Here is a 26,969-nt window from a genome sequence, read left to right as displayed (position 1 = left end):
CTTGGAAATAGAAGGTGGATACTATGGAGACTCTGTTGTTTCAATTATCCTGGACTGATAGTAGCTTCTGAAAAACAGAGAGAAATCAAAGAGCAGAGCTGTCTTAAAGCAGTGATGAAGTGTAGCTGTAACATTCTTCCCACTTGACGGCATTCCATGTAACAAGGTCAGACGTTTATCAGTTCATTAATAGTCTTTTGTAGCCTTTTATTTTTGTTGTTATTCTTAAAAAAAAAAAATTTAAAACTGCCTGGGTGCATGCTTGTGTGTGTGTTGGGGGGCGGGGGAGAGCGCTCACCATGACCTTTGCCTTTTTAAACTTGTTATTCAGCCATGCCTTTTCATTACTTTTATGTTTGGGCTTTATGCCTTTTTCACTTTGAAGAGTATTCACACTGCTGCACTTGACTGTTTTGTTCACTGTTCCTTCACTACCTTTTCTAACTAGTCTAGGAAAGTTGTCTGTGATTGGTTACTTCCTCATAACTACATGCAGGTTAAACATTTATAGTGAGGAATTGTTATTATATGTTTATTGCAACACAGTATATGATATCATGTGAGATTGGTCCAGGTGCTGACTGTCAAGTGTCTCCTCTATAAAAGTATATTGTCCCCCAACAGAACTTAACTAATTTAAGAGGTAATACTTTGAGACGATTTGAGACTATTCCTCATAAATTTAAAATATTTGTTAGTGTCTGCTGGTGTTTCTTCCCTAAGTAATTGTTACATTGAGAATTGTAAACTGACTTTTCTAATTTTCTTCCTCCTACATGTTTTTCTGGTTTCCCGCCTACTCTTAATCTGCTTTTACAAAGTAGCCATAGTCTTGTAAGATTGTTTTTCAGAATGAAGTCCAACCATGCTATCCTTAGTCATACTTACATTGATGTTCACACTGTTTCAGATAGACAGCAAATGGTCTTTTAAGACAGCCAGCCTGCGCACACGCAAAATATTTTAGTCATGACATTTGTTTTTTTGCCTTTTCTAAGAAATCTGTATCTATAAGAATATTGTAAAAGTGTTTTCCACAAGTACTAATAGACACATAAATAGAAATCCTTCAATTAGCATAGAAAATACTGGATTTTACAGTTACTTTTCCGTACATTGTTGGTGTATGGAACACATCCTCTGATGCCCCTCATGTTTTATATTCTTAGTATGCTTACACCATGATCCTTCTTAAATTAGTTCTTTACATAATGCAAATTCAAGGTTGTAATTCATTTTTTTTTTCAAATTTTATTGATTGTCTTAGCGTACGTTTCTGAAAACAAGCTTTCTTCTCGGCTTCATTGCTTTGGTGTCTTCATCGGAAGTCAAATGCCCATGCACATGTGGATCTATTTGGGGTCCAGCTCCATTCCATGATGTGTTCATGCGTTACCCTAGTGGCATTCTGTTTTGGTTACTGATCCTTTGTGGAAAGTACCTTCCAGCCTCTTTCAAGATTGCCTGAAGCAGTCTTATCTTTGTATTTCTTCCTTTTTAAGCACAGGCAGGAACACATGCGCGCGCACACACACATACACACACACACACACACACACACACACACACACACACACACTGAGATCAGCAGAACTACATCATTTACACCTTCCATTTCTTCCCTACAAACCCTCCCTTGCTCTTTTTCAAATTCATGATCTTTTTTCATTACTTCTTGTTAAATATGTATATTCATATATACACATATACATTTCTAAATACACACGCATATATTTCTAAATACACAAGCACAACCTGCTCAGTGTATATGATGTTACTTATATGTCTGTTTTCAGGGGTGACCATTTTGTCCTGAATAACCAGTTGGTTTACTATACCCTGGGAAAGATGATTTCTCCTGCTCTCAGTATTCTTTAGTTTCCTCTAGTTCTTTGTGTAGGGTTGACACGCTCATAGTAGACACAGTATTGCAGCAACTCCCCTGCTCCTCTGACTCCTACAGCCTTTCTGCTCCCTCTTTAGCATTGGTTCCTGAGCTTTAGGTTTGAGAATGATTTTTAGGTATGTCCCTTGGCACTGGGTTCTACATTTTGATTGGTTGTGGTTTTCTGTAATGTCTCCATCTGTTGCAAAGAGACGTTTCCTTAATGAGAGGTGAGTACTGCACTTATCTCTGGGTATAAGGACAAATATTTAGAATGTAGTTAGAGATTAGGCCAGTTTACTAAACTGACTGCCACTAGTAAGCAGGGCAAACTCCCTGTTTGTCCTCATAGGAAGGCAAACTGACATTTTCATAAAACAATAGATCTATAGGTAGAAATGCTTTGTTTTTCAATTCGTTTACAAAATAATGGATTTTATTATTGCATTGCCATACATGTTGGTCCTCATCTTCCTCCACTCCGTGTACTGTTTGGGCGTTAGCACTTTTGTATGGAAGCAGAAGAGGTTGAAGTTCACCTTCACTTTGTACCCAACATGGGAACAGATGTGGTAAAATGACCTGGAAGATGCAAACAAGTCCCTGGATCTTTTCATCCTCTCTCTCCTGAGGGTGCTGTATGAGGAGTAGGATAATTTTGCAGGCTATTCTGATTCAGGAGGCAGCAGATGTGTGAGCGTGTGGATTTTCCCCAGGTTACTCTGCTGCTACATCACAGGTGTCCTATCTGACAGAGAGTCCACTCCAGCAGCGCCTGCAGAGACAACAGGCCGTGCTGCACAGTGCTGGCTTTCCCTACATGGCTGGACCTGTATTTTGTAGAAATTTTGTAGAAACTGATGTTTGTCGTTTAGCCTATCCATGGTTTACAGACATTTACACTGTCACTTCATGTCTCAGCCAGATCTCTTTTAGGAAGAACCCATTAGCACTTCCTAGAATAGAGAGAACACTGAAGCAAATATTTTCAGCTTTGTAGACAATTTTTTTTTTTTTTTGCAGACAATTTTTTCATTCCTACTGCTATAGCATGAAAGCGTTCAAGGCAATACAAATGACATAGCAGAAACCTACTAAAACATACAGAAATATACTTTGGCCGATGTGAACAAAATATAGAGTATATAAGCATATAAAATATAGAGACTTTAAATGTTGATTTGGTTTAGCTTGTCTCTTTTACTCTTGCCATCTCTAATAACAAGAAAATGCTGATGGTTTCCCTGGTCTAAGGAACATGGCAGGCAGGGTAGATCTAACCCTAACACAATTTGAAATAACCATGCATGAGGCACAGTTGCTCACATACGAATTAGAAGACCTATGAACTTCAGAATATAGAAGCCTGTTTTAAGTTTTACGTGGTTTGTCTGCCAAACCTAATTATAGCAATAGCTAGAATGCTGTTGACCTAATTGACAAAGAAATCATGTGAAAATATTTTTAAATCTTGACAGCAAGATGTGTGGACTTAGTTTCTCCTGTTTTAAATGTATTATGCACAAAGTACATTTAAGAACTCAAGAAAAAATAAAAAAAGAAAATTCTCATCACCCATAGGTAATCTTTGCTAGTGTCTGATATATTTCATGAATAGGATTCTTTAAGGAATTAATTGTATGATCATGTATATACACATGTATGTGTTCCATTTATCATTAGAGTTTTAATCCAATTAATATAATGTAAGCATTATCCTAAGTCATTATAAGGGCTTGAAAATGATACATTTAAATGTAACAATTTGTCTGATTGTTCCTTTTGTTAAGTAGCAGGTTTGTTTTCTAATTGAATTACAGTAATTTATCTAAGCTTTTAAATGGAAGTGTTATTGAAAGGCTACATATATGGGTACATGCAAATGTTGTAAAATAATTTAAACAGTCAGCACTCTACTGAAGCTTCCAAGTGACAGCTTATCACCAAGTGAACACAACTTTGTTATTACTCCTTGGGTCAAAAAATAGAACTTTAGCAAATTTCCTAAACACATTCCTGCTTTGAACTTCTAGTCACTTATACCCCTCTCTTCCTCCAAGACAACCATTACCTGACCTCTAGTGTTACAAATTAACATTAAATGTCTGTGGTTTGGTAAATTTCCCTTTAATCTTTAAAAGTAGAGTTCCTGTAGCAAGTGATGTATTTTAAAATACCAATTCATTTCATTAAATTGCTTTAAAAATAATATATTACCCCATCGCCTGGTATAAATGTATGGAAAGGACTTTAGTTCCTGAGGAGGGTAAGACAGCGAGCAGAGCCAAGTGTAAGAGAAAGTACTGTGTGAGACCACATTGCTTGGAGGGAATCTTAGCAATCTGTTTTCATACTCTGGTCCATTCATCTTATGGATGCGCTTGGTCTGGACACTGCCAGTGATATGGCAGTTTAGAAAGGTGAACCTACAGATTTGGACACAAGTACCACCCAACTCTGTTCACATTCGTGGCCAAAGCAAAACATGAGTGTCAGTGGAGCCAGAAGCACAGACAGTCCTCCCGAGAGAGAGGTACCCTGGCTGGAAGGCTAGAATGCTCAGCACTGCAGCCCTCATCATTTCTGTTCAGTGGACTTAGCCCATCCCTGGGGAATCTGCTCATTCAGATTACTCCTCCTCCGTGCTATTCTAGGTAAAGCATTCCAGGTCTTGGGGAACCCCTGTATGCGGCCATAACTTCTGAAATTATCAATCTGGTGTTTGCATAGTGCAGGTTTAAATACTACCTTCCTAAGATGATGCCCAGAAAACATGCTTGCATATGAAGAAGTGTTAGGGAGTGTTAAATATAGGGATATTTCTTTTGGTAGAAAACAATTCCTTTTGTAACTATTTATGTGGTTCTGCTTCATTCTTTGGGGCGATGTGTGGAATATGACTTTGTAGCCCATGGTAATAACAAGACCCTGGAGCTCTACCTGCTGGTGTGGCAAGGGAGCTGGCTTCTGGTTTCTGAGAATCCTTTGGTATTGTGCTTAATACCCTAGCTTCACCTTTTCCTCCTGTTACTTTGTTTTCTCCATTAATACTCTTTTCTAAGTAGCCACTCAGTAATATTGAATGCAGTTTTTTCATGTTATAAAATATATTTTATATATTATACCATACTATATTTAATAATAAATTATATGTTATAAAATATGTATTGTATTTTATATAAGACATATTTTATATGTTTTTTTGTTTCTGTCAAACATAAATGTCTTATGTCAAAGCACTGTGGCTCAGTGGAATGGTGAGAGCATCATGGTCATATGACATCGGCATAGGTTTAACATGGATTTTCTCTTTTGGTCTCTACAGGTTGCTTCTCACTAGGGATGGTGGAGTTGGATGGAGACTCCTTCAGTCCTTCTCCAGGATGAACCACCTTCCGGAAGACATGGAGAACACTCTGACAGGGAGCCAGAGCTCACACGCTTCTCTGCGTGACATCCATTCCATCAATCCTGGGCAGCTCATGGCCAGGATTGAGTCCTATGAAGGAAGGGAAAAGAAAGGCATATCTGATGTCAGGAGGACTTTTTGTCTTTTTGTCACCTTTGACCTCTTATTTGTAACGTTACTGTGGATAATAGAGTTAAATGTAAGTTAGTTTTGCTCATGACTTCTTGCTTCTAGAAGAAAAATATTTTGAAATTTTTTCTCCTTATTTTTTTTGTTTAGTGAATATCATCTCTTTTCAAATGATAAAGTGTTACCCGTCTCCATCTGATTCAGACTTTTCTTACTCTTAGTGTTAGTATGTGAATCACACCTGGTAAGCTTAAAATTTACTTCCTCTGTTGAAATTTGAATTCCTGGTGCTCTGCTTAATAATACAGAGTTGAAAATGCCCAGCTTTTTGAACAAATTCATCTATCTGTATTCACGAAGCTTCCCTAGGACACAGCACTGGTCATTGTGCACAGGCTTACTTATCTATGTCTCTCCTTTGGCTCGAATAATTGAGGAAAATCTGTCCTTTTTTAGTTTAGTTCGTATTTATTATTTTGCATTTCCATTCAATCCATCTAGATAAGGTCTATTCCTCTCTCTCCCCTCATAACTCTCCAGGAACCTCTAGCACATCTCCCTAACTGCATAATGTCCTTTTTTTTTTTTTTTTTTTTGCATTTTTATGGGATATTTTATGTCTTTACATTTCAAATGTTAGCCCCTTTTCTGCTTCCCCCCTCTCCGATCCCCCCTCCCTGCCTTTATAAGGATACTCCCCCTCCCACCCACTCATTCCCACCTCACCACCCTGACATTCCCCTACGATGGGGAAATGAGCCTTCACAGGACCAAGGGCTTCTCCTCCTATTGATGCCAGACGATGCCATCCTCTGCTGTGTATGTGGCTGGAGCCATGGGTCTCTTCATGTGTATGTACTCTTTGATTGGTAGTTTAGTCCCTGTGGGGTTGATATTGTTGTTCTTCCTAAGGGGTTGCAAACCCCTTCAGCTCCTTCAGTCCTTTCTCTAACTCCTCCATTGGGTCCCCATGCTCAGATGGTTAACTGCAAGCATCCTCATCTGTATCAATAGGGCTTTGGCAGAGTCTCTCAGGAGACATCCATATCAGGCTCCTGCCAGCAAGCACCTCTTGGCATCAGGAATAGTGACTTGGTTTGGTAACTGCATATGGGATGGATCCCTGGGTGGAGCAGTCTCTGGATGGCCTTTGCTTCAGTCTCTGCTCAACTTCAAACCTGTCTTAAAAAGCAAAAATAATTATTTTTTGGGTTTTTTAAATAAATGTTTACCAGCTCTTTTTTTAAACAACAACAACAACAACAAACTGTTGGTGCTGGAGAGATGGCTCAGTGCTTAGGAGTATTGGCTGCTCTTCCAGAGGACCCAGGTTCTATTTTAAAAACCAAAATGATAGTGCACATCCATCTGTAACTCCAGTTTCAGGGATCTGCTGCCATCTTCTGGCCTCTGAGAGCATCAGGCTTCTGTGGTGCATATATGTACATGCAGTCAAAACACCCATACACATAAGATAATTTTTAATATTGAAATATATGTGTCAAGTGCTTCTGAAATTGCTATGTTTGCTTTTTAATTCCCTTGTGTAAGAAAGAGATTATTTCTTCATATTTTATTGAACAAATTATATAAATACTATCAAATAGAATATAATATGAAGTTTAACTATATCATTTAAATTCTCTATATGTACACTAACAAAATTAAAATAGCCTGATGGAATACGTTTTAATAATGTATTTGGTTATCCTTGGTATGTGTTGTTTCTCAAAGCCTTGGGTCTGGTTGCTTGTGTTCCCCACACCTAGCCTGAGCCCTTCTGGAAGACACCTCGATGCAGACACTTCGCCCTTACTTGTCAGTGGTTCCTTTCACTCCACAGCTACTGTGGCCTCTGGCTTTCAGACTGAAACAGGTTCCTGTCTGTATTAAGGCAGTAGTGTTCCCTCTGCATAAAATTATCAATTTCTTGTATCCTCTTGTAATTCTGGGATCCTATCATACTGATGTCAGTTTAAATGGCACCATTATTCTGTCACCCTGTCTGTTCATGTGTCTTGTGATTCACTATTATTGCTGTTATCGTTTTACACAATGGCAAACCCCTGAGGACAGACATTGTTTTACTTACTGCAGTAATTCTTGTACTTGGAACGATGCCAACACTCAGTAGGTTCCCAGCATATACTTGTGAATGGATGAAGATCTTTGTGGCCATAGTGAACAGCTTGATTAAGCTAGAGACAGGTTGGTAGCAAGAACACAAAGTCAGAAGCTGAAGAAGAAATGCAGCTCCAAGTACCTGGCTAGGGAGAAAGCTCATCTGAGAGGTACATTCAGGAGATGGGGGTGAGGGGAACAGACTTGTTGAAAGTTACTTTGTATCTACCCAGTATTTAAGACTACTCTGTTGATGGAACCCAGAAAAATATAGGTGCACACTGCCCCTCTGCCCCTTACCTGAGGTGCTTAGGCTTTGAGGGTGTTAGGATATTTGCATAGCAAGTTATCTTGGGAATGAAACCCAATTTTGTGACATTTATTTATTCATACTTTGTTCATAGTCTTGGCCAGTTTATACTCTTTAATGGACTTTAAGTTGAACTGAGTCCCTTCCTATGAGGTCAAGTGTGGAAGTTCCCATTTGCAGTGAGAGGTGTAGCAGGTCAGATTTCAGATATGTATACATGGGATGCTCAGTCTGAGCCGGAAAGATGATTGGGAAGAGATCTTGTTTGAACCATAGCTAATCTCTTTGAAAAACCCCCTGAACCAAAGATTGCGAGACAAGGATTTAAAGTACAAGTTTGGGTTGCAGACATAAACTATAAGAACTCTATATAGGCAACAGAGTCATGTTACAGTGCACACAGATAGCAAAAGAGGCATTCCCCCATGGCCAGTGTGCACCCATGAAACAGAAGCAGAGGGAGATGTCTGGTAGAGAACCTTTGCCTAGGCCACCAGTAGTGAATATTCTTCAATATTTGAGCAGCAGCTTTCTGTAGTTTGCAGAGACACAGCATGAGTTAGGTGGCTACTTGCATAGGACTTCTCTTCTGCACTTCACTTGTACACATCAGTAGCCAGGTCTATCTATGGCTGATTCACACTCAGCACCCAGATGCTGATTTCCTCAAGAGTTGCCTTGGCTCCATTGCTATAGCAGAAGCAAGCTGTGCAATAACTAAGCCCTCCCTTTCTGTGTGGCATTTCTATTTTAAGTTGGACAGCTGTGGGACCTTGTGAACAATTTTTCATTAATTTTCCCTTACCCAGTTACCTGGTAAGTTCTGTCTGTCTGTCTGTCTGTCTGTCTGTCTGTCTGTTAGGACTGCATTTGTAATGAGAAACTTGAATTGACCAGGCTGAGCCTAGGGCTATAGAGTCTATTGCCTGGACTCTATAATTGCCCTAAAATATGGGCCCTACTGGACTTTGTTTTTAAATTTCTCTGTCTAGTTTAATATGTAGAATCATGAACTTGATCATTTAAGATTAATTCGGGTAATAGGAAAGGACAAAAAAAAGTCTCTCTGTATAGACAGATAGTCTGTTCATTCATATATTTATGTTAGCACATGCGTGTGTGTGAGTATGGCTATGTTAGTGTTTCGTTCTCACTTCTCGTTCTGCTGTGTTCTCCAGGTGAACGGAGGCATCGAGAACACCCTGAAGAAGGAGGTGGCTCACTATGACTACTACTCCTCTTACTTTGATATATTTGTAAGGACCTTTACGTCTCGATTCAGATATAATGAGATGGAAACCAAGAGGCCAGGTCCCTTGAAATAGGCCATAAATGCAGTGCCCGTGTTCCTTCCTTTGAGCAGTGGGCATGTTTGTTTTCCCGGACTTACCTAGCCACTCAGTGCTCTCTGGCTCACTAGGAACTGATGGGCAAGAAAAGGAAAGGTGAAGGAGAGGCCAGGAGCCCTCCTCAGGAGAGGAGAGCTCATCCTCTCCCTAGCAGTAGAGCTCAGGTTCAGCTGACAGACAGGCCCTCGTCCCTGGGAAGAAGTGCTGGTCTGTCTCTGGGTGTTTGTTTGTTTCCCCCGTTTATATTGATAATAGGGACTTGAAACCTAGGGCTGCAGTTCATGTTCCACACATGACAGTCTGGGGTCTGAGCCTCTCTGGGCTGTCCGCAGCCGAGGTAGAAAAATGATAGTTGAAGCTGCTTTATGTTTTACATATTGGACATAACTTTTCTTACCATTTTTCCCCCTCAGCTTTTGGCAGTTTTTCGATTCAAAGTGCTGATACTTGGGTATGCTGTATGCAGATTACGCCATTGGTGGGCAATAGCGGTGAGTGCACATGACAGTGGGTCATCTCCAGGCTGGTGGCCAGGCAGCTCACAGCAGGCTGTGCTGAGAGGAGACAAGAGTTGAGCAACCTCTAGTTTCACCAGCCTTTTCTAAGTCCTCTTCCCTCACTTTAGCAGACTTAATTTACCAGGGGTCTTTCTGTAGTGAAAACAGTTAACTCTGTAACTGGCTTGATCTGTAAGGAGTAAGCCTCTCCTCTTGTCCTCCATCTCATCTGTTAGATAAGGGTGGCCGGCGGTGCCTCCAAGCGAGATATGTGGAAAATGCCTTGCTTTGTGATTTTGTCCTCACATGATGTTCTGGTCTCTGTTTGATGACAGCCCCTCCCCCTGCCTTCAGTCCTCTCCTAAGGGTTACTTTCTATTGAAGTGATGTTAGCACCTTGGGAGTGGAAGTTTTATCTGCTCACAGCTTGAGATACAGTCTATTACAGTGGGGAGGGCATCAATGGAGTATGAGGCAGCTGGTCACATGACACCCAATCAGGAAGCAGAGATGAATGCTGGGCCCAGTTTACCTCATTTGTGTTCAGTCCTAGACCCCAGCCCATGGTATGCTGTTGCCACATTCTGGGTGGGCCTTCTGACTTCCATTAGGCCTCTCTGGAAACATCCTCTCACACATGCTCAGGGGTTTTTCAGCTAAGCAGTTGTAACCCCCTAAGATGTCCACAGTCCTGTTAACTGTCAAAGAGGGAAAAGCCATTGTCAGGCTCTTTTCTTCCTCTGGTTTCTCCAGATGAGTGGACACCTCCCACCCTTGCCGAATCTTTTTCCTTGTCTCTAGCAGAGACTACACACAGTCTGTTCATTTTCAGTAAATATTAAGAAACTGAATGTTCAAGACAGTTGTCTGCCCGCACCATTTCTGCCATGTGTGTGGATGCCCCAGATGTTGTTTGTCCCTTCCTGCAAACCCAGTGATTCAGATAGAGGACAGATACCGAGCCCTGGAGCTTCTTATACCAGAGGGGCTCAGGAGTAAGGTGAGCCCAGCAGGAGCAGTCTCTCGTGGGCAGTCATCAGGGCTGACCGGGCGTGTGCTGCCTTCCACATCATACGGTGCAGGTCGGACCTCCTGTCATTCCGAGTCTTGTTTAAAGAATGTTGACCATTGCAGCAGGCCTTTTCCCCATCTCTCATTGACCTCATCACCCCTTTCTGTTTTCCATCACATTCTGCATTTGGGCCATTTTATTCCAGAGTCTCCATGTAGACTCATGTTCATCAGACTGTCCGTCTTGGTATCCATTATGAAAGAAATTCACATACAGTAAAGCACCTACTTCCATTTTCAAATAGAATTCAGTTTAGTTTCAATGGTACTGTTTCACATCTCAGTCTAAATAAGGAAAGGTCTGATGTATCAGATCCAGTTTTTTGTTTCAGAGTATTTAAATTATTTGCAGGAAGGGAAATCAACCAAGTCCCCTAAAAGCAATTGATGTCAGTCTCTAAAGTAAATTATTGTCTGGTAGTAAATTGTTTTTCGCTCAGCAAACTACCTTGTGTGAGTGTGTGCATGTGCTCGCCGGCGTGTTCCATCCTGCTGGTCACTTTAGTCATCTCTGCCATTCACACTCCCCTTAGGCTTTACCTTGCTCAGGCCTCAGTTGGAGAGGTGGGAAACAGTGCTCAGCAGGAAGTGATTGCTCTAGGCTTCACAACCCTAGGGAGACAGAGCCCTGTCTGGATGTCACTTGTCCTTTCTTACATGTATTAGAGACAGAAGTTTCCCAACACATTAGCCTTCTGCAGCTTAAGAGGAGGAAGTCATATAGAGCCACTCGGGTTATATGCCTCAGAAAACCCCTTTTGCTGGGACTGGGTATACAGGGAAGCATGAAAACTGGGAAGTAGCAGACTGCGCAGTCTGCTCAGGCACTGTCTGCTCTTGGCGCAGCTTTGTTTTTGAGGGAGGGCACTCACAGTGCTAAGCGTCCTGTTTGAGAAGTGTTTTATTATTATCTTGCAGTTGACAACAGCAGTGACCAGTGCCTTTCTATTAGCAAAAGTGATCCTCTCAAAGGTATGTGTGGCTCTCCTCCCAGTGCTGTTGCTCTCTGCCCAATGAAGCCCTGCTTCCTGTGTAAGCTTAGTAGTGGCTGCTTTCCCTCAACACCTCCTGTTCTCTAGCTTTTCTCTCAAGGGGCGTTTGGCTATGTGTTGCCCATCATTTCCTTCATCCTCGCCTGGATTGAGACGTGGTTCCTGGATTTCAAAGTGTTACCTCAGGAAGCAGAGGAAGAGAACAGTAAGTTGTCTTTCCACAGTCAGCCTGCCAGGCTTACACATATCACACTGCAGGGAACTGATGAGGCTTCTTGCTGTGAGTGAAGCTTCAGGGACCAAACTGAGGCAGGTGGGCACCTGTTCTTCAGGGGCTGTGTCAGAATTGAGGGTGAATGGGTGGACATGTGAGTGCATGGCGACTCGAAGTGGTCCTTGTTCTGGCTGCTGGACCAGGCATCTCTTAGAAGGTGTGGCCATTGGTTAGACAGACATTTGTAAAGGAAGAGTAGAGACAGACATTTGTAAAGGAAGAGTAGAGCTACTGCTTCCTTCTCCATGGGCAGCTTGACCTTTTCTCATTATAACTCTCAGGTCTGTAAGCCTTTGTCCACAACAGAACTGTGTTCTCAGGGACAGGGAAGTTGAACCAATCCTATGTGGAATGCAAGAAGCTGTTTTAAAGCAGTCGGTAACTGCACAGAGCAGTATCGTTGTATATATAACAGGCATAGGATGGGTCACAAATAGAATAGTTAAATGCCTTGCACTGGCTCTGTGATGGTTCACAGGAGAACTCAGTGGCTGGCTCAGCAGTTTGTTAGCCTCCCTTGAGTGACTGAGTGACATCTGGCACCATTTTCATGTAAGATCTGACAGAGCTGTTCCATAACCTCATGGAACCCAATGTGCTAGGATGTTAGGGAGGAGGGTCAAATGGTCCATTAAGAGCTGGGAAGTTGGCTACTGGCCTGGCGTTCTTCTCTGTAGGAAAGAAACCATTAGTGGAGATACAATGCCACCGAACCTTCTAGGAGAAAAATGGATCATAACTCAGTTTAAAACGGCATGCTGCTTTAGACATGCCCCTGTTGGAGCCTTTTCCAGCATCTGGGAATTTGCCCCAACAAGAAGAAAAGAAATCTTGTGTTTTATAGAAAATTAAGCACAATTATAACTCTAAAAGCAACAGGATCAAGAATCACTTTACATCAAGTTTCATTTGAAGAATTTCCTTAACAGAGAAGGCAAAGCAAACAAAAGAACTGTAATTCAAGAGTGAATTTACAGAGCACACTGAATGGTGATCCTAGATGCTTCTACCCTTCTGTGTCCGTCCTTCTAGCTGAGAAGGGGCATGCCAGTATAAACTCTAAACTCAACATTGTTGAAAATATCAAGTGTTCACTTGACTGGGGTTTGAATAGTTACGTGATTAAACCAATTTCACAGCATCTAATAAAGGTGAGCGGAAAGGCTGGAGACATGGCTCAGTGAGTAAGAGGACCTGTGGCCAAGGCTGACAACTTAGTGCTGGTCCCAGAACCCGCCTGGTGGAAAGAGGGAACCAAATCTCACAGATTGTCTTCTGATTAGACAGTGTGACACATGCTTACCCCACACAGCATATGTACACAAGTACATAAACATTAATTTTTTTTAAAGAAGGGAACATTAAGCAAGCCACCTAGTATCAGAAAAAAAAAAAAAACATACATTCTTCCCTACATTCTACCATATATAAATCCTAACCTGTAATGTATACATTACATATATGTGCGTGTGCGCGCGCGTGTGTGTGTGTGTGTGTGTGTGTGTGTGTGTGTATGTGTGTGTGTGTGTGTGTATAAATAAACATGTACCTGTGGGTACAGTATGACATGAAGGAAATAGAGCAGGAAAGATAGTGCTGGGTACTAAGAAAGGACACGTAACTCATGAAAAAGGATATGAAGCTAATTATTTTTCTTGTTTTAACTTTTTTGTGTGTGTTAGATAAGCATATAAAATTATAGTTGATAATGACAGTGTAAAGCCCCAAGTGAAAGCCCATGGCTTCAGAATGGCTATGGTAAGTGTATAGAAGTCCATAGAGCAGTTCGGAGTTCAGGGCTGGGCACACACTCGCTCGGCAGCTATGCTCAGCCAGCTGCATGGTAGTTTTATTTGTAAGGTTTTTTTTAATAGTAAACTAATTTTTACGTTAAAAATGAATGCATATTTACATATTTCATGAAATTTAAAGCATCATTTGCCTTCACTGTAGCAGCACATAGGAAGCATACCTGGTATTTGCTGTGTGGCCAGGTACTTGCTACCACAGTTCCTAACACTGATACTTTTTTAGCCAAAAGGCCTTAAGGACAGATGGTCTTCCTCCTTGGATGAGGTTCTGTCATTTGTCTTTTTGGTTTTGAAGTTGGTGTTGATGTTTGTAGAGAAGTGAAAATCCTCAGGAGATTGATCTGAATACTGAGCCCAGGTGTTCGTAATTGGAAATGATTATTAAAACTATTTGTTTTTTGTTTTTCTTTAATCTTCACAAGGTTGGTGTATGGTTTTATTAGTGAAGTCTTTATTAGATGGTTGAAAGATTTTCAAAGTGCCTTGTTCTCTAATAGTTTATTTGATGTATTGAGATGTCATTTTTATAACTCTTAATCTTGCCAGGAAGCTACCAGGAGGTTGATGAGGTTCTTAGCGTCTGTTTTCTTCTCTCCCAGGACTACTGCTAGTTCAGGATGCATCGGAGAGGGCAGCTCTCATCCCTGCAGGGCTCTCTGATGGTCAGTTTTACTCCCCTCCCGAGTCTGAAGCAGGTAAGCCATCACAGACTGTTTGTGTTTTGTTCCATTTTGAAGTCCCCTCCATTTTTTCTTCTCATGCCCTGTCTATTTTCCAGTGTGTTTAGCAGACCCAGAGCATGCCATGATGTAAAACCAAGTAGGGGTGGGGGTGTCTCCCAGGACATCAGTGGCCACAGATAGCAACAGCAACGGGCCTGACCAAATCACATAAGGGTCTAGAGGATGCATGTCCAAAGGGAGAGTGCAGAAAGCCAGGTCTGTGGGAAAGTGTGCCAACACTAATAACCTTTGGGAAATATACAAACAGAACCATACTAAGGCACCATTGTACCACACTAACGTAAGGATTAAAAGTCCCCTACACATGGAAGAAGTCAAACCCCACATGTACAACAGTTGAGAGGGCAGAGTGGTGCAGCCTCTGTAGAAAACAGCTTGGTGCTTCCCAACAAAAATCAGTGTAGAATTATGATATCACTCCTCACTTGCTTATCTGGCTATCTGTCCAAGAGAAAGGAAAACAAACTCAAGAGACACAGTGAGCCCCTATAATCCTAGCAGGCTTGTGTACAGTAGCTATCAACAAGTGACAGAACGTGACACATGCATCCAGGGGAATGTATTAGAGCCTTAAAAAGGAACTGAATCTTGACCCATGACCATATGTGAACCCTGAGCAGAATGCATGAGATAAAACACGCCGGATTTAAAAAGTAATACTTGAAGGGCTTTGTTTATTACAGTAACAGTGAGTTGAAGAATAATGGTGGCCCAGGATGGAGGAAGTTGTGTAATAAATAGAATAGTGTTAATGCTCTCACAGTAATGTGGACCCTAGAGTCACTGCATGGAGCACTTCAAGATGAAAAACTGTCCAAAATACTTGGTTTTATTTACATTTATTTTCATATAATATATCAAGTATTTTAAGTTGTTAGGACTTTATAGGTACCAGGCAGGGAAGGGGCACTGGGGCTCATTGGCATCATACTAACCACTCTGTGACATGCACTTACGGTACCAAGAGAGAAACAAAGTCAGACACAGAGCAGAAGTACACCAGCGTCACACAGTAAATGGTGATTCTTGGGCATACTGCTGCCTCCAGCAGCCGGCCTTTAGTCTGTGATGTCTGCCACCACCTAGTGGTCTTCTGGGGAGTTACCACTGGACTATGAAGCCAGAGGACAGAAACAATTACTAGGTAGTTAGTGTTCCTTTAGGTAGCTGTTTAGTTACATAAGATAGACATCAGTATTGGTAAACGTAGGTGGATGCGCAAAGACCTTGCTTTCTTGTGTTATGTTTATATTGTCTGAATGTTCAGTTTGGAAAAAAATAAAATTATTACAGCAGGTAATGTGCTTAGAACTGTCAGACTCCATAGTGCTGAGAGGGAGAGGCACTGCCTGCCTGTAGAGACTGGTGGTGTCAGAAGACTGGGGCGGCCCTGCTTGCCTGTGTCCCACACCCACATACCTGACACATGACAGATTTCTGTCTGTGGGAGGGGTGGGTGTCTCACTTAGGGTTTTACTGCTATGAACAGACACTATGACCAAGGCAAGTCTTATAAAGGACAACATTGAATTGGGACTGGCTTAGAGGTTCAGAGGTTCTGTCAATTATCAAGGTGGGAGCAAGGCAGCTTCTAGGCAGGCATGGAGCAGGCAGAGCTGAGAGTTCTACATCTTCATCTGCAGGCTGCTAGTGGAAGACTGACCTCCAGGCACTGAGGGCTAGGGTATTAAAGCTACACCCACAGTGACACGCCTACTCCATCAAGGCCACACCTCCTAATAGTGCCACTCCTTGGCCTAAGCATATGCAAACCATCACCGTGGGTTAAAGTAGAGAAGGAGATTTAAGGAAGTGAACCTAGAAATGTTATCATCTTAGAAACAGCTCAAAATTTAGAATAGGAATTCAGAAATCAGCACATCTAGGTGGCAGTGCGGCTAGAAGTAGAGCCCAATTTGTTCACAAAGCTTTCTGATGAGTCTGACATTAGACTGCTGGCTGTTCTGAGTGCAGAGGATGAAGGTGTCAGCCCCTCCAGGTGACTGGAGTGAACGTGCTGACTGAGCACAAATGAACTACGTGGGATGCTTAGTCAGGACAGTTCTTTACCCCGACGGGAAGGCTGGTTTAAAATACAGACTAGTTTGACTGAAGATGTGTAGTTTAGAAGTGTAGCACTTGTCTGGCATATGTAAAACCATGGGTTTGATCCCAGTGCAGTGGACAGTTGGATGAACGGATTAAAATCTCAAACTGTATAACATTTATTCTGGGTAAGTCAAATACAGGTGCTAAAATTCCAAGAGCTGTCATGCCCCTGCTTTTCCTGTGGACAGCCTTCCTTGCCTCATTTCATCTTCCCTTTCATGGTCCTATAATCTCTGCCATTTCCCTGTGACGGGCTCTGAGCCTTGGAGGAGATGCAGATGTCCGTGTTAGGACTGAGCACACAACACTGTTATTCTCAGCACTCCAGCAGCCAGGAGATTCTGCATTTACCTCAGTTGGCAGCAGAAAGAAGCTTCTCTGACCAAGGTTGAAGCCTCTGTCCAACCGTCTTCAAGCCCACTTCAGCTGGTGCCTGTCCTGTGGTCTTCTCATGTGTTATGTCTTAATGTCAATTAAGCCTAGCTTATGGGTCTGCTCTTTTGATGATAGTGTATGAGCCATCATAGCTAAGATCTCTTAACCTTCACTCTGGGTCATAAAGGAATTTGCCTGTAGATTTTATCTAGAAGTTTCATTCAACAGAAAGGTATTTTTGTTTGGTTGGATTTGGATTTTTTAGGATTATAGTATATTTTAATTAATTTTAATATATAGATGAAATATAAGACTACATGCACATTCTCTTGATGTCAGATATCTGTCCATTTGTCTTTGAAGCAATTATCAAAACAGTGACTTCCCTCTGACCACTTGACATATTTGCTGTGGGTGCCAAGCCAGGAGTCTCTTTGACTCCCTTTGGATTGGGTTTAGCATAATCTTTTCCTGGTTTGTGAAAAGTCACTTAGACCTTTCTCATGATCTGATGCAAGCCTTTAAAGCTGTAGTTTCCTCTAGACCTTGCTTTACTGCTGTGCTTGCATTCTGACCTGCTGTATTATTTACTGTTTCTCAACAGGTGGGTGACATGGCCCTTTGAGTAGATAGATCCTTACTCACATTTCTTCAGCCATTAGGTATGGGTTGATGGCTGTCAACAACCCCAGGAAGACTTGGCCAGTATTTCTTCAAATGCCTTCCTGATCCCCTACCCCAGGCATGTTTTGGTTTGCTTTGCTGGCCAGCATCTGTCTCTGCGAGGTGCCCTTGGGTCTTTCTCTGCTGTGCAGACTGGATGCTATCAGTCACTCCCTCCCTAGGGAAGCGAAGGCTCCTTCCTGCTGCCTGTCTCGCTTTCCCCATCTCCTCTCACAGCCACTCCTGACTGCTCTCCCACTCCAGGACTTGTGTTTCAGTCTCTGCTCATTTTTTATGTTACCCCCTCTTGACAGTCTCTGGCTGGTTTCTTTCTCTTGCCTTTCTTCACTTCTTAAGGTGATTGTATGTAGCCTTTCAATGTATTTATCATTGCTGTGTGGATGTTTTCCTGGTTAAATATAGTACTTGGAGGCACACAGATGGTTGGGTTTGACTCTTCTTTCTCTCTTAGGATGATCATTAACACATTGTGTTATTTTCTTTTAAATAATGCTTCCTATAATTTCTGCTGCATTTTGTTGACTGTGTAGTGACGCAGTTCTGGATTTGGATTTTTTTTCCTTTTTTCTCTCAAAGGAGCACTGTTGTTAACGTAGTAAATTAACCATGAAGTACCTCCTGTGCCAGTTTCCTCCTCCTCCTCCTCCTCCTCCTCCTCCTCCTCCTCCTCCTCCTCCTCCTCCTCTTCCTCCTCCTCCTCCTCCTCCTTCTTTCCCTCCTCCCTCCTCCTCCTCCTTCGAAAAACTTGATTTTTAAACTTGACTAAGTTTTAAGAAAGTTTGTATTCCTAGAAGACTCCCATTAAGGTGGAAATACATTCCCCTCCTCTAGGCACCAGTGCACATGCCCAGCACATCTGCCTCTGGCTTTGTGTCCTCTTTTAACTGTAACCAATCCACTAGTGCAGTTAGTGCTAAGTGTATGTACATGGGTGTTGCAGGGAGGGGTAATCTATCAGGGCTTGGACAACCTTCTAGTGGCTACCCCTAAAAGAAAAGCAACTCTCCCTCCCCTGTCAGCCATCGGCTGCCAAAAGCTCCTCAATTAGGATGGGCCCTTAAGTGCCCCTCTACCCTCCACACTGGGATGTTTAACCTCCTTGATCTATGTAACCACAGCCGCTCTGCGTTCAAGTGTGGAAACGTCACGTCCAGTGGACGGAGTTTCACAGCGTTCCTCCCGTCCTCTGGTTCACATTCTTGCTTTGCTTTTTAAGCCTCACTTCCCAGAAGTCTCTGGACTCGGCCATGCTTAGTGGTATCCAGTGACTAGACAGAAGTCATGTGCAAGCTCCAGACTAAGGCCTCTCTCCTCTGCCACATGGCAGATGGACTTATGTAGAAGATCCAAGACACAAAGAGCCATTCATGCCATTGGCCAGGCAGTAGAAGTTGAGTCTGGGAACAGGAATGCTCAGTCTGGACATTCTTCTGAGTCACTCTTGCATTGAAAGGAAGTACTCAGCCCACCCAGAGTCTCCATCGAATCCAGCAGCAGTTTTGTGGGACGGAAGAGAAGCCTGGCCACTCTACATTTACCTCGCTATCCCACATTCTCTTGACATAGGTAAAGCTTGTGCAGTTAGCATATGGGCACAGCCTTAAGACTCTCCATCATTCCTTCCTTACTGTGCTTGTTCTCTGCTTTTTGAGTAGAATTCTCTAAAGACAAATGTGCACTCGAGAGCACATTACCTTCTGATCTCTGTAGCCCATGAGGATGGCCACCTCCGTATCTGTGCCTTGTCTTCTCACTCTCCTAAAACCCTTCCCTGATCATGAGAATGCTCCATACTTACATAAAAATATGCAGATCTGACCTGTCCATCAAACTGAGGAGCAAGATCAGCTCATGGTGTTTTCTTCTAGTTGGGTGTGTGTAATTTCACACCATGGTGTCTATACTTGCTATAGCTAAAGCAGGAGTCTGTTTATGAAGTTATGAGTTAAAAATTAGTCTCCTTCATTTTGCTGTGGACATTTTGAAATTTTCACAGATATGTGTTATATGGTTATTTTCTACTATTTCTCCATATATATACACACACACACACACACACACACACACACACACACCCACATACCCACATATATATCTTTTTTTATTTTGTCCTATGTAAACTTAGGCTGTGCAAACTTTTTATTTAGCTATTTGTTATGAATTTGCTTTTTCAATAATTTCCATGTTATTATAAGTTACATATAAATTAATTTTAAGTGAGTGCAAATTATTTCACAGAAATGTAACTCAAAGAATATAACTCAGACTGGTAGCACTGATTTCTGATCTTTAGGGGAAAAAGTCCTTGTTGATAATTAGTATTTTTTTTTTTTAGGAAAGATACAAAGGAAGGAATTTCAGAACTAGACAGTTTGCTCAATTGTAGAAAAACCTAAGGCTGAAAATCTATTCAGAGAGCTGGTCCAAGATCCCTGGGGAATTTACCATCTGGTAGCACCTCCCTTTAGCATTAGGAATCATTATTGCGCCCAGTTCAACTTGTGCCATGGTTTCTAAAAACTTCTAGATTAAACGTAGTTTGTGCTTAAGAATGTATACACAGCGGGGCTGGAGAGATGCTTCAGTGGCTAAGAACATTAGCTGGCATTCCAGAGTACCTGGATTCTGCAGTGTGATACATTAAAAATCAAATCCACACTAACACTGGCAAGGTACCTATTACAGTAAATACTAAAACAAAACAAACAAACAAAACAAAAAAACAGAACCTTATGACCCCACCACGGGTGCCGGAACTAGCCGTAATTTATCTCTGGTTACTATCTCTCCCAGAGGTTCTCTGCTAGCCATGAACTCTCTGGTTCCAGCTACTAGGTAAAAATCATGACTCAATAAACTGTAACTCAACAATCCCATTTATATGTTAAATTCTCAATCCACTCACAACCAATTGATAAAGATATAAACTGCCCACCTAGATAAGATAAACTGACCTATAGAAATCCATCCCTTAAGAAATATTCATAAAGGGGTTGGGGATTTAGCTCAGTGGTTAGAGCGCTTGCCTAGCAAGTGCAAGGCCCTGGGTTCGGTCCCCAGCTCCGAAAAAAAGAAAAAAAAAAAAAAAAGAAATATTTGTAAAACCTGTAACTATGTCTGCCTCCATGTTGTTTCTCTTTTCTCTTCTGCTTCTCCCTCTCCTTCTAAAATCTCTGTTCCCACCTCCCTTCTCGTGCAATGACAAGCCTTGTATTTTCTTGTGTCTGCCTTTACCTCCATAACCACATCAACCTACAGGCACCAGCCAGCAGTCTCAGTCTGTTTCCAGCCCAGCATCCAAGACCATGTTTTCCCTTTATCCAAAGCCTGTTCCATCAAGGCCAGCTCTGCCTCTCCAGAGCTCAGCAGTCACTCTCCACCTCAAGGCTGGCTGCTGTCAAATCTGCCCTGCACTCCTAAATTCCCAGGGCCAGCAGGGGTGCATGCACTTCTTGCAAACCCACCGGCTGCAGTTACCTTTCTCTGGATCCCAGTTGAGTTGCCACGTGAAGTAAAACACCACACAATCTTAGTTTAGAGTCAACAGATAACACAATAGCTGGGCGCAGAACCTAGTATCCTAATTTTAGAAATTACTCTGTTGGAAATCTTCCATCGGTGGATCTCAGTTGATCTGCCACTAGAACAGCCTCCGGCTTCCTACATTGCGTCTGCTTACTCCCGAAGTCGAAAACACGTTTCTTCCTCCTCTGTTCTCTCTTCCTCTTCCTGACCCGGAAGTCCCACCTCCTCGCCGAGAGATCAGTTTCTTGTAAACTTTATTTATTAGGGGAAAATCCCACTACAATTCCCAGCTCCCATATAAGAGCTCACAATAGTCTGTAACTCCAGTTCTGGACATTTATGTCCCAGCGTTCATGTACTGCACAGTCGTATGCAGACAGAACACCTACACATACATAAAAAAGTTAAGCCAGGCCAACAGTCTCTACAAAGAGGAGATGAAGCACAGGAACTGATAATAATTCTTGGTATGTGAATACCTTTGACTAGTTTATAAGTCAGTCCATTCACCAATCTAGTCCAAGGTAGAAGTGCTCCTTGAAGTTTCTCCTATAAAACGTAAGGTCAAACTTTAAAATGGCAGTTTATTAATCTTTTTTTTATATCTGCATTATAGTTTATATCCACATTTGAGTGAAGAAGTTTATAACATTAACACAATGAGACTCTGGCTTTTCTTTTCTTTCCTACCTCATAGGATCTGAAGAAGAAGCTGAGGAAAAACAGGACAGTGAGAAACCGCTTTTAGAACTATGAGTTCTGCTCTGTGAAGTAAGTGTTAATAAATGAAATTGTACCAACAAAGTGTTGAAGTGTGGGCATTTCCTTGGAGTGGATTTGAAGGAACTGTCATGGAGTATGCGGCCAGCCAAAGCCAGATTTGTCCTGCTTGTGTGTGTGTAACAACAATTTAGGTTGAGGCCTTTATATTGTATATGGGCTGTAAATATGTATAACTTTAAAGATCCCTCAGAGACCTGCATTTCTAAGGAAATAAGGATTAACTTAGCCAAACTATCAGTGCCAGCTGTTGGCTTAATTTCAAACACCCTCCTAATCATGGCTTAAGGTCATCAATCCTCGTGCAGGGACATCAGCAAAGAGTAGCAGTGCTTCTGGACATAACTACTGGGGAAGAGGCAATCAGACTGTGGCTCGCAAAGCAGGGGAAGGCAGATGAGCCCCGTGTCTGTGACATTGTCAGCACACAAGCACAGCACAGCAGCTAGACGCACACAAGAGGCAGAACTGTCAGCATGAAATACCAGGCTTCATGGTAAACCCTTTAAAGTAAAGTCAGTTGTCATGCCAGTGTCCTCGATGTATCTCTGTCCCAGCCCACCTGCAGTACTGAGTTAGGAACACAGCACTTGGCCTCTGACCACTGTTCACTCCGTGTCTCCACTCTCTCTAAGTGTGAAGAACCTCACTGCAAGTCGTCCAAGGAGGCCAGCTGAAGTGGTGGATCTGCTCACTGCTGGATGCTGATGAGCTAGTGAGTTTATTTATGGTGATACCTCATGGACATTGCTCCACCTCCACTCACATCATCCCTGCCTGTGACCATTGGGTCATGCTGTGGTCCTTCCTCTAGTCTGTGAGTTTCGGTCTGACCTGATAGTGAATAACTCGGTCTCGTGCTGCATCTGAATCAAAAGACTGCTTAATATATTAAAATAACAATTTTGTAGTAAGTGAGATACCTTTTTATTTCAATTCTCAGAATGTATTTTTTTTGTTTCATGTCTCAGATTTCTTTTGTATTTCTTTTTAACTCCTTACATTTCACTTCTGTTTTTAAACTCATGCACATGTGCTCTTTATACAATTTTAAAATAATAAATCCAACATATCAAAATGACTGTTGTGTTTTGTCTATATTATATATGTCTGTTAGGAGTGGTGCGGTTACAAAAGGAAGAGGGTGTGGTCGGGGGGCATCGAAACTATTGCCCTGTGTGTTGTACGACTTTCTTGGGACTCCTTGTTCTGAGGTAGTCTGATGTTCTGCAGACAAACAACCTGCAAAGGCTTTCGCTGCCACTTTTCCTGGATGTTTACGTCGTTAGGATTAATGTCAACTAATTTTGTCATCAACTGTTTCTCCAGTCACTTTTCCAGATCCACTTTCGGCTTCCTGGAAGGGCAGACTGAGCCTCCATCCTTGATTGGTGTCATGCAGGCAAGGTTAACTGCATGCAGCAGCAGTGCTTCAGGCTTGGGAGGAAACAGGTCCTGTGCAGAGCCAGTCCTGCATAGGCACCGTTTCAAGAGTGTGCCTACTTCAGCAGTGCCACAGGAATCTGGCAGGGAGGCTGGGTGCAACCAAGGAGGGGTTCTCATAGTAACAGAGAAAGGAGGGAACTCTCCGGGTCTGTTCTTGGGACAGGACCTCAGGAACTTGGAACAATTTCAGTGACAGCTTCCCGTGTCAGGAATGGAGCAGTATGTACTTAAAGCCTAGCCAGATGTCAGTGCTGAGAAAGAACGCTGCTGAGGAAGGAAGTGCTGGCCTGAGCCAGTAGATGCAGCCAGTTCTCTCTTGGGAAGACTGCAGCCATGCGAAGAAGTTGACAGGTGGCCATGGAATACCTGCAACTGTGAAACCAGACAGGGAGTCTTAGGGAGATGACCTCAGAGGTAGTCATGCTTCCTCTGGCTCAGGAAGAATGAGCCCTAGGCTGTGGGCCTCTTCTCTGACCTCTCATTACTGCACGATGGTGTCGTAGTTAGCTTTACTGTGGTGCCTCTGGGATCAGCCCAGGGGCTTCAGTGCACTGAGTTGCCTTCCATTTCATTGCTCATGAAGCACATTACTGTGGCCCTCCTCTCTGTCACCTGGAAGTAAAGGGAAAAGTGTCAGCATCCGGTCCTAGCTGAAGCAGCTGAGCACTGAGTCCCGCTGTCCTCAGTGTGACTCTTCAGTTTGGCAGCCACCACCCAGCGTGAAGCTAATTTTTCTCCTGCCAGCCATGGCCATTTGAAGCAGAGCAGAGCAGAGCAGAGCTGGCTGCGGTTTAACTGCTCTTATTTTCTCTCCTAACACCCTAGCTACCCTTTGTGCTGCCCCAATCAGTGGTGGGTTTGGCTTTGAGCATTTTCCAGGAAGCAACCACATTGACCCCACAGGTAAACAAAAGATGCCTGAGAAAATAAAGCCACCAGCCATAGCAGCGCCATCCTGCACACCATTAACCTCCAGTGTCCCCTCCTCCCCTGCAACTGCATTCTGTACTGTTGAGACTTGGAGCCCTGGTGGACTGGAAGGAGGGTGCTGAGACGCCTGACCTCAGGAGATGCTGCCTGTGTCCTGGCCAGTGGCGACCTCACGAAGCTCCTACTGTTAGTTGTCAATTCCCTGTCTATACTTAACACCGCAGAAAGAGTTCCGTGTCTGCAAAGCCGGGCCGGGAACTTGGACTGAAAAAGTCTGATCAGCTCCAGACCATCAAAGCTGATTGTAACCAACCTTTCCAGGGTTAAAGTTAGACGTTATTGATTCAAATGTAGTTCTAACTTCGCAAGTGTCCATTGGAAAAGGTGTGTCTCACACACTGAACTCTCATCCAGCTACCACATGTAGAACATCTGGTAGATTATCTCTGCTTACAGAAATGCACTAAGAGGTGCTGTGTTTCCTTGTATTACTGCACAGTAGAAAATGGGGGAAGGAAGATGAATAGACACATGTAATAGATATATAAACGGTCAAACTGATGAGATATTTACTTTCAGAAAAAATAAATTGATGGCACCATGAGACCCTGTTTTATACTGGAAGGTTAGCATAGCAGTGAAGTTTGGCAGGCCCCTTCGAGGGGTTCACACACACCTGGGCTGCAGAGCTAAGTTGGGCTTTCTGAAGGGGGATTTGGCATATTTTCTCAGTATCACTAGAGAACATGAAAAAGGTCTGTTATTGTACATATGTGCGAGTGTGCATGTCCACACAGAGGCAAGCCCCAGTGTTGACTTTCAGACACTGTCCACTCAGGGTGGCCTTGAACTCACCAAGTAAGCTAGGCTGACTGGCCAGTGAGCACCAGGAATATGCATATCATAACCTCCTCCTGGTTGAGATTAAAAGTGTGTATCACTGTTCTTGAACTCTTATGAGGGCGCTTTAGGGATTGACGAACCTTCATCATTATAAAACGTATTTTTGTTTTGCAAAAAATTTTTAATTGCAAAATAAAAAATACAAAGTGCTGTATGTAAGTACTGGAGAAAACTCCAAGGTGTGTTGTCTAGAAGTTTTCTCTTTGCTTTATAATTGAGACGTGGAATTTCTAAACTAGTCTAGTTGTATGTATAGTGGAGAAGAATTTGAAGGACTCTGCTTGCCCATGCTCCATGGGTGGTTAAGAAAACCAGAAAAGCTTGTCAGCCCAATTCTCCCAGCTGTTGAGGTTGGAGCACACTCAGCTATTTCTCAAAGGCCTGCCTCGGGGGTAGGACTGGTAATTGTAGTTAAGACCTTTTGAAGTTTTGGAAGAAAGGCTACTGTCCAGACAGGACTTCCTTCATGTGAGATTGTGCAAATCTTCGTTTTCTTTGAGTGCCTTTAAGTGCAGACTTCTGTCCCCAAATGTATTTTATCGCATTATGTGATATGTAGCATAACTGCCTTGGGGGACAGGAAGTCAGTGTGGAATTTGGTCTTGCATAAACAATCTATGGCAGGTTGTCTGCTGTAATTCTAACAACAGCATAAAACCAGGAGATGAAAGGGAGATGAGTCATTCTCTCAATCAGTTCTTAGCCTAGTGAGGAAGATTTTCTGAAGATATTCTGAAGAATATCTTTTTCTACTCCATAGCCAAATGATTTAGAAGGCAAGAGCTAGGCTGCTGAATCCAGGCAGCCTGGGTTCAAATCCTTGCTCAAGTTCTTAGCTGCAGTGTTGTGGGAAGGCTTCTTACTCATCTTAACCTCGGTTTCCCAACCTATAGAATGTCACTTAGCCTTGTCTCACTGGGTACAAATGAGATATAAAATAAGGCTCCACATTCTATGATTCATGTTCTTCATTAGGCGTTCTGCAATTGAATTGGCATGTGCATAGAAACTGGAATATGTTCTCCACAATATAGTTAAATTTCATCATGAGACTAAATCTTAACATATAATATAATGTGTATGTCACACAGTGAGAGAAAAAAATGAATGCTTTCAAATATTGAAAAATGTTTAAGGAAAAGATATTTACAATGATTAGAAAATTTTACAGAATTATCAATCACAGGATTTTGTAATTAAATATACATGTTGATAGATCACGTGGGAGGGAAAGACTAAGAGAACAACTCTCTTAGACTCTTAAAATGTCTTTGAGGTATGATTTCTGGTCTAGAATCCTACCATCAAAGCACATGGATTTCCTATATGTATCAATTTTGGTGAACAAGCCCTAGATGAAGAAGGATGCACAACTGTCTTCCTCCTCAGAAATGTGCTTGGCTTCACCTGCGTCTTTCATGTGGCAAGTTTAAGGACTTCAGAGCCCACTGAGTGTGGAAGAGGTAGGTGTAGGTGTCAGAATGCTGTTCGCATCCTGAGAGCATTAATAGTCCCTGTGCTACCTGCAGCCCATAGCCCACTTCATTAATGCTCTCCCAGAAAGAGCAGGGGCATGGTAGGTACTCACGGGTAAAGGCAGAGCTTCTACTGATGGCAGAGGGGAAG

At 42.5% G+C, this 26,969-nt stretch overlaps 1 protein-coding gene across 1 annotated transcript in view; it reads left to right on the top strand.

The window, feature by feature from the left end:
• The window catches only part of Stard3nl (STARD3 N-terminal like), a 33,939-nt gene extending 10,794 nt beyond the window's left edge, over positions 1-23,145 (top strand). The window contains exons 2-9 of the mRNA XM_032884528.1: positions 5,211-5,493; positions 9,033-9,110; positions 9,617-9,694; positions 11,690-11,743; positions 11,851-11,968; positions 14,448-14,543; positions 21,982-22,055; positions 22,700-23,145. Of these exons, the coding sequence (XP_032740419.1) occupies positions 5,269-5,493; positions 9,033-9,110; positions 9,617-9,694; positions 11,690-11,743; positions 11,851-11,968; positions 14,448-14,543; positions 21,982-22,040 (708 nt within the window). The 5' untranslated portion in view covers positions 5,211-5,268 and the 3' untranslated portion in view covers positions 22,041-22,055; positions 22,700-23,145. The remainder of the gene's footprint in view (positions 1-5,210; positions 5,494-9,032; positions 9,111-9,616; positions 9,695-11,689; positions 11,744-11,850; positions 11,969-14,447; positions 14,544-21,981; positions 22,056-22,699) is intronic.
• Positions 23,146-26,969: the final 3,824 nt, after the last annotated feature.

This window comes from Rattus rattus, chromosome 14 (genome assembly GCF_011064425.1).
Source record: "Rattus rattus isolate New Zealand chromosome 14, Rrattus_CSIRO_v1, whole genome shotgun sequence".
NCBI lineage: Eukaryota > Metazoa > Chordata > Mammalia > Rodentia > Muridae > Rattus > Rattus rattus.
The sequence above is the reverse complement of the archived record's forward strand: the minus strand, read 5'-3'. Positions and strand labels throughout refer to the sequence as shown.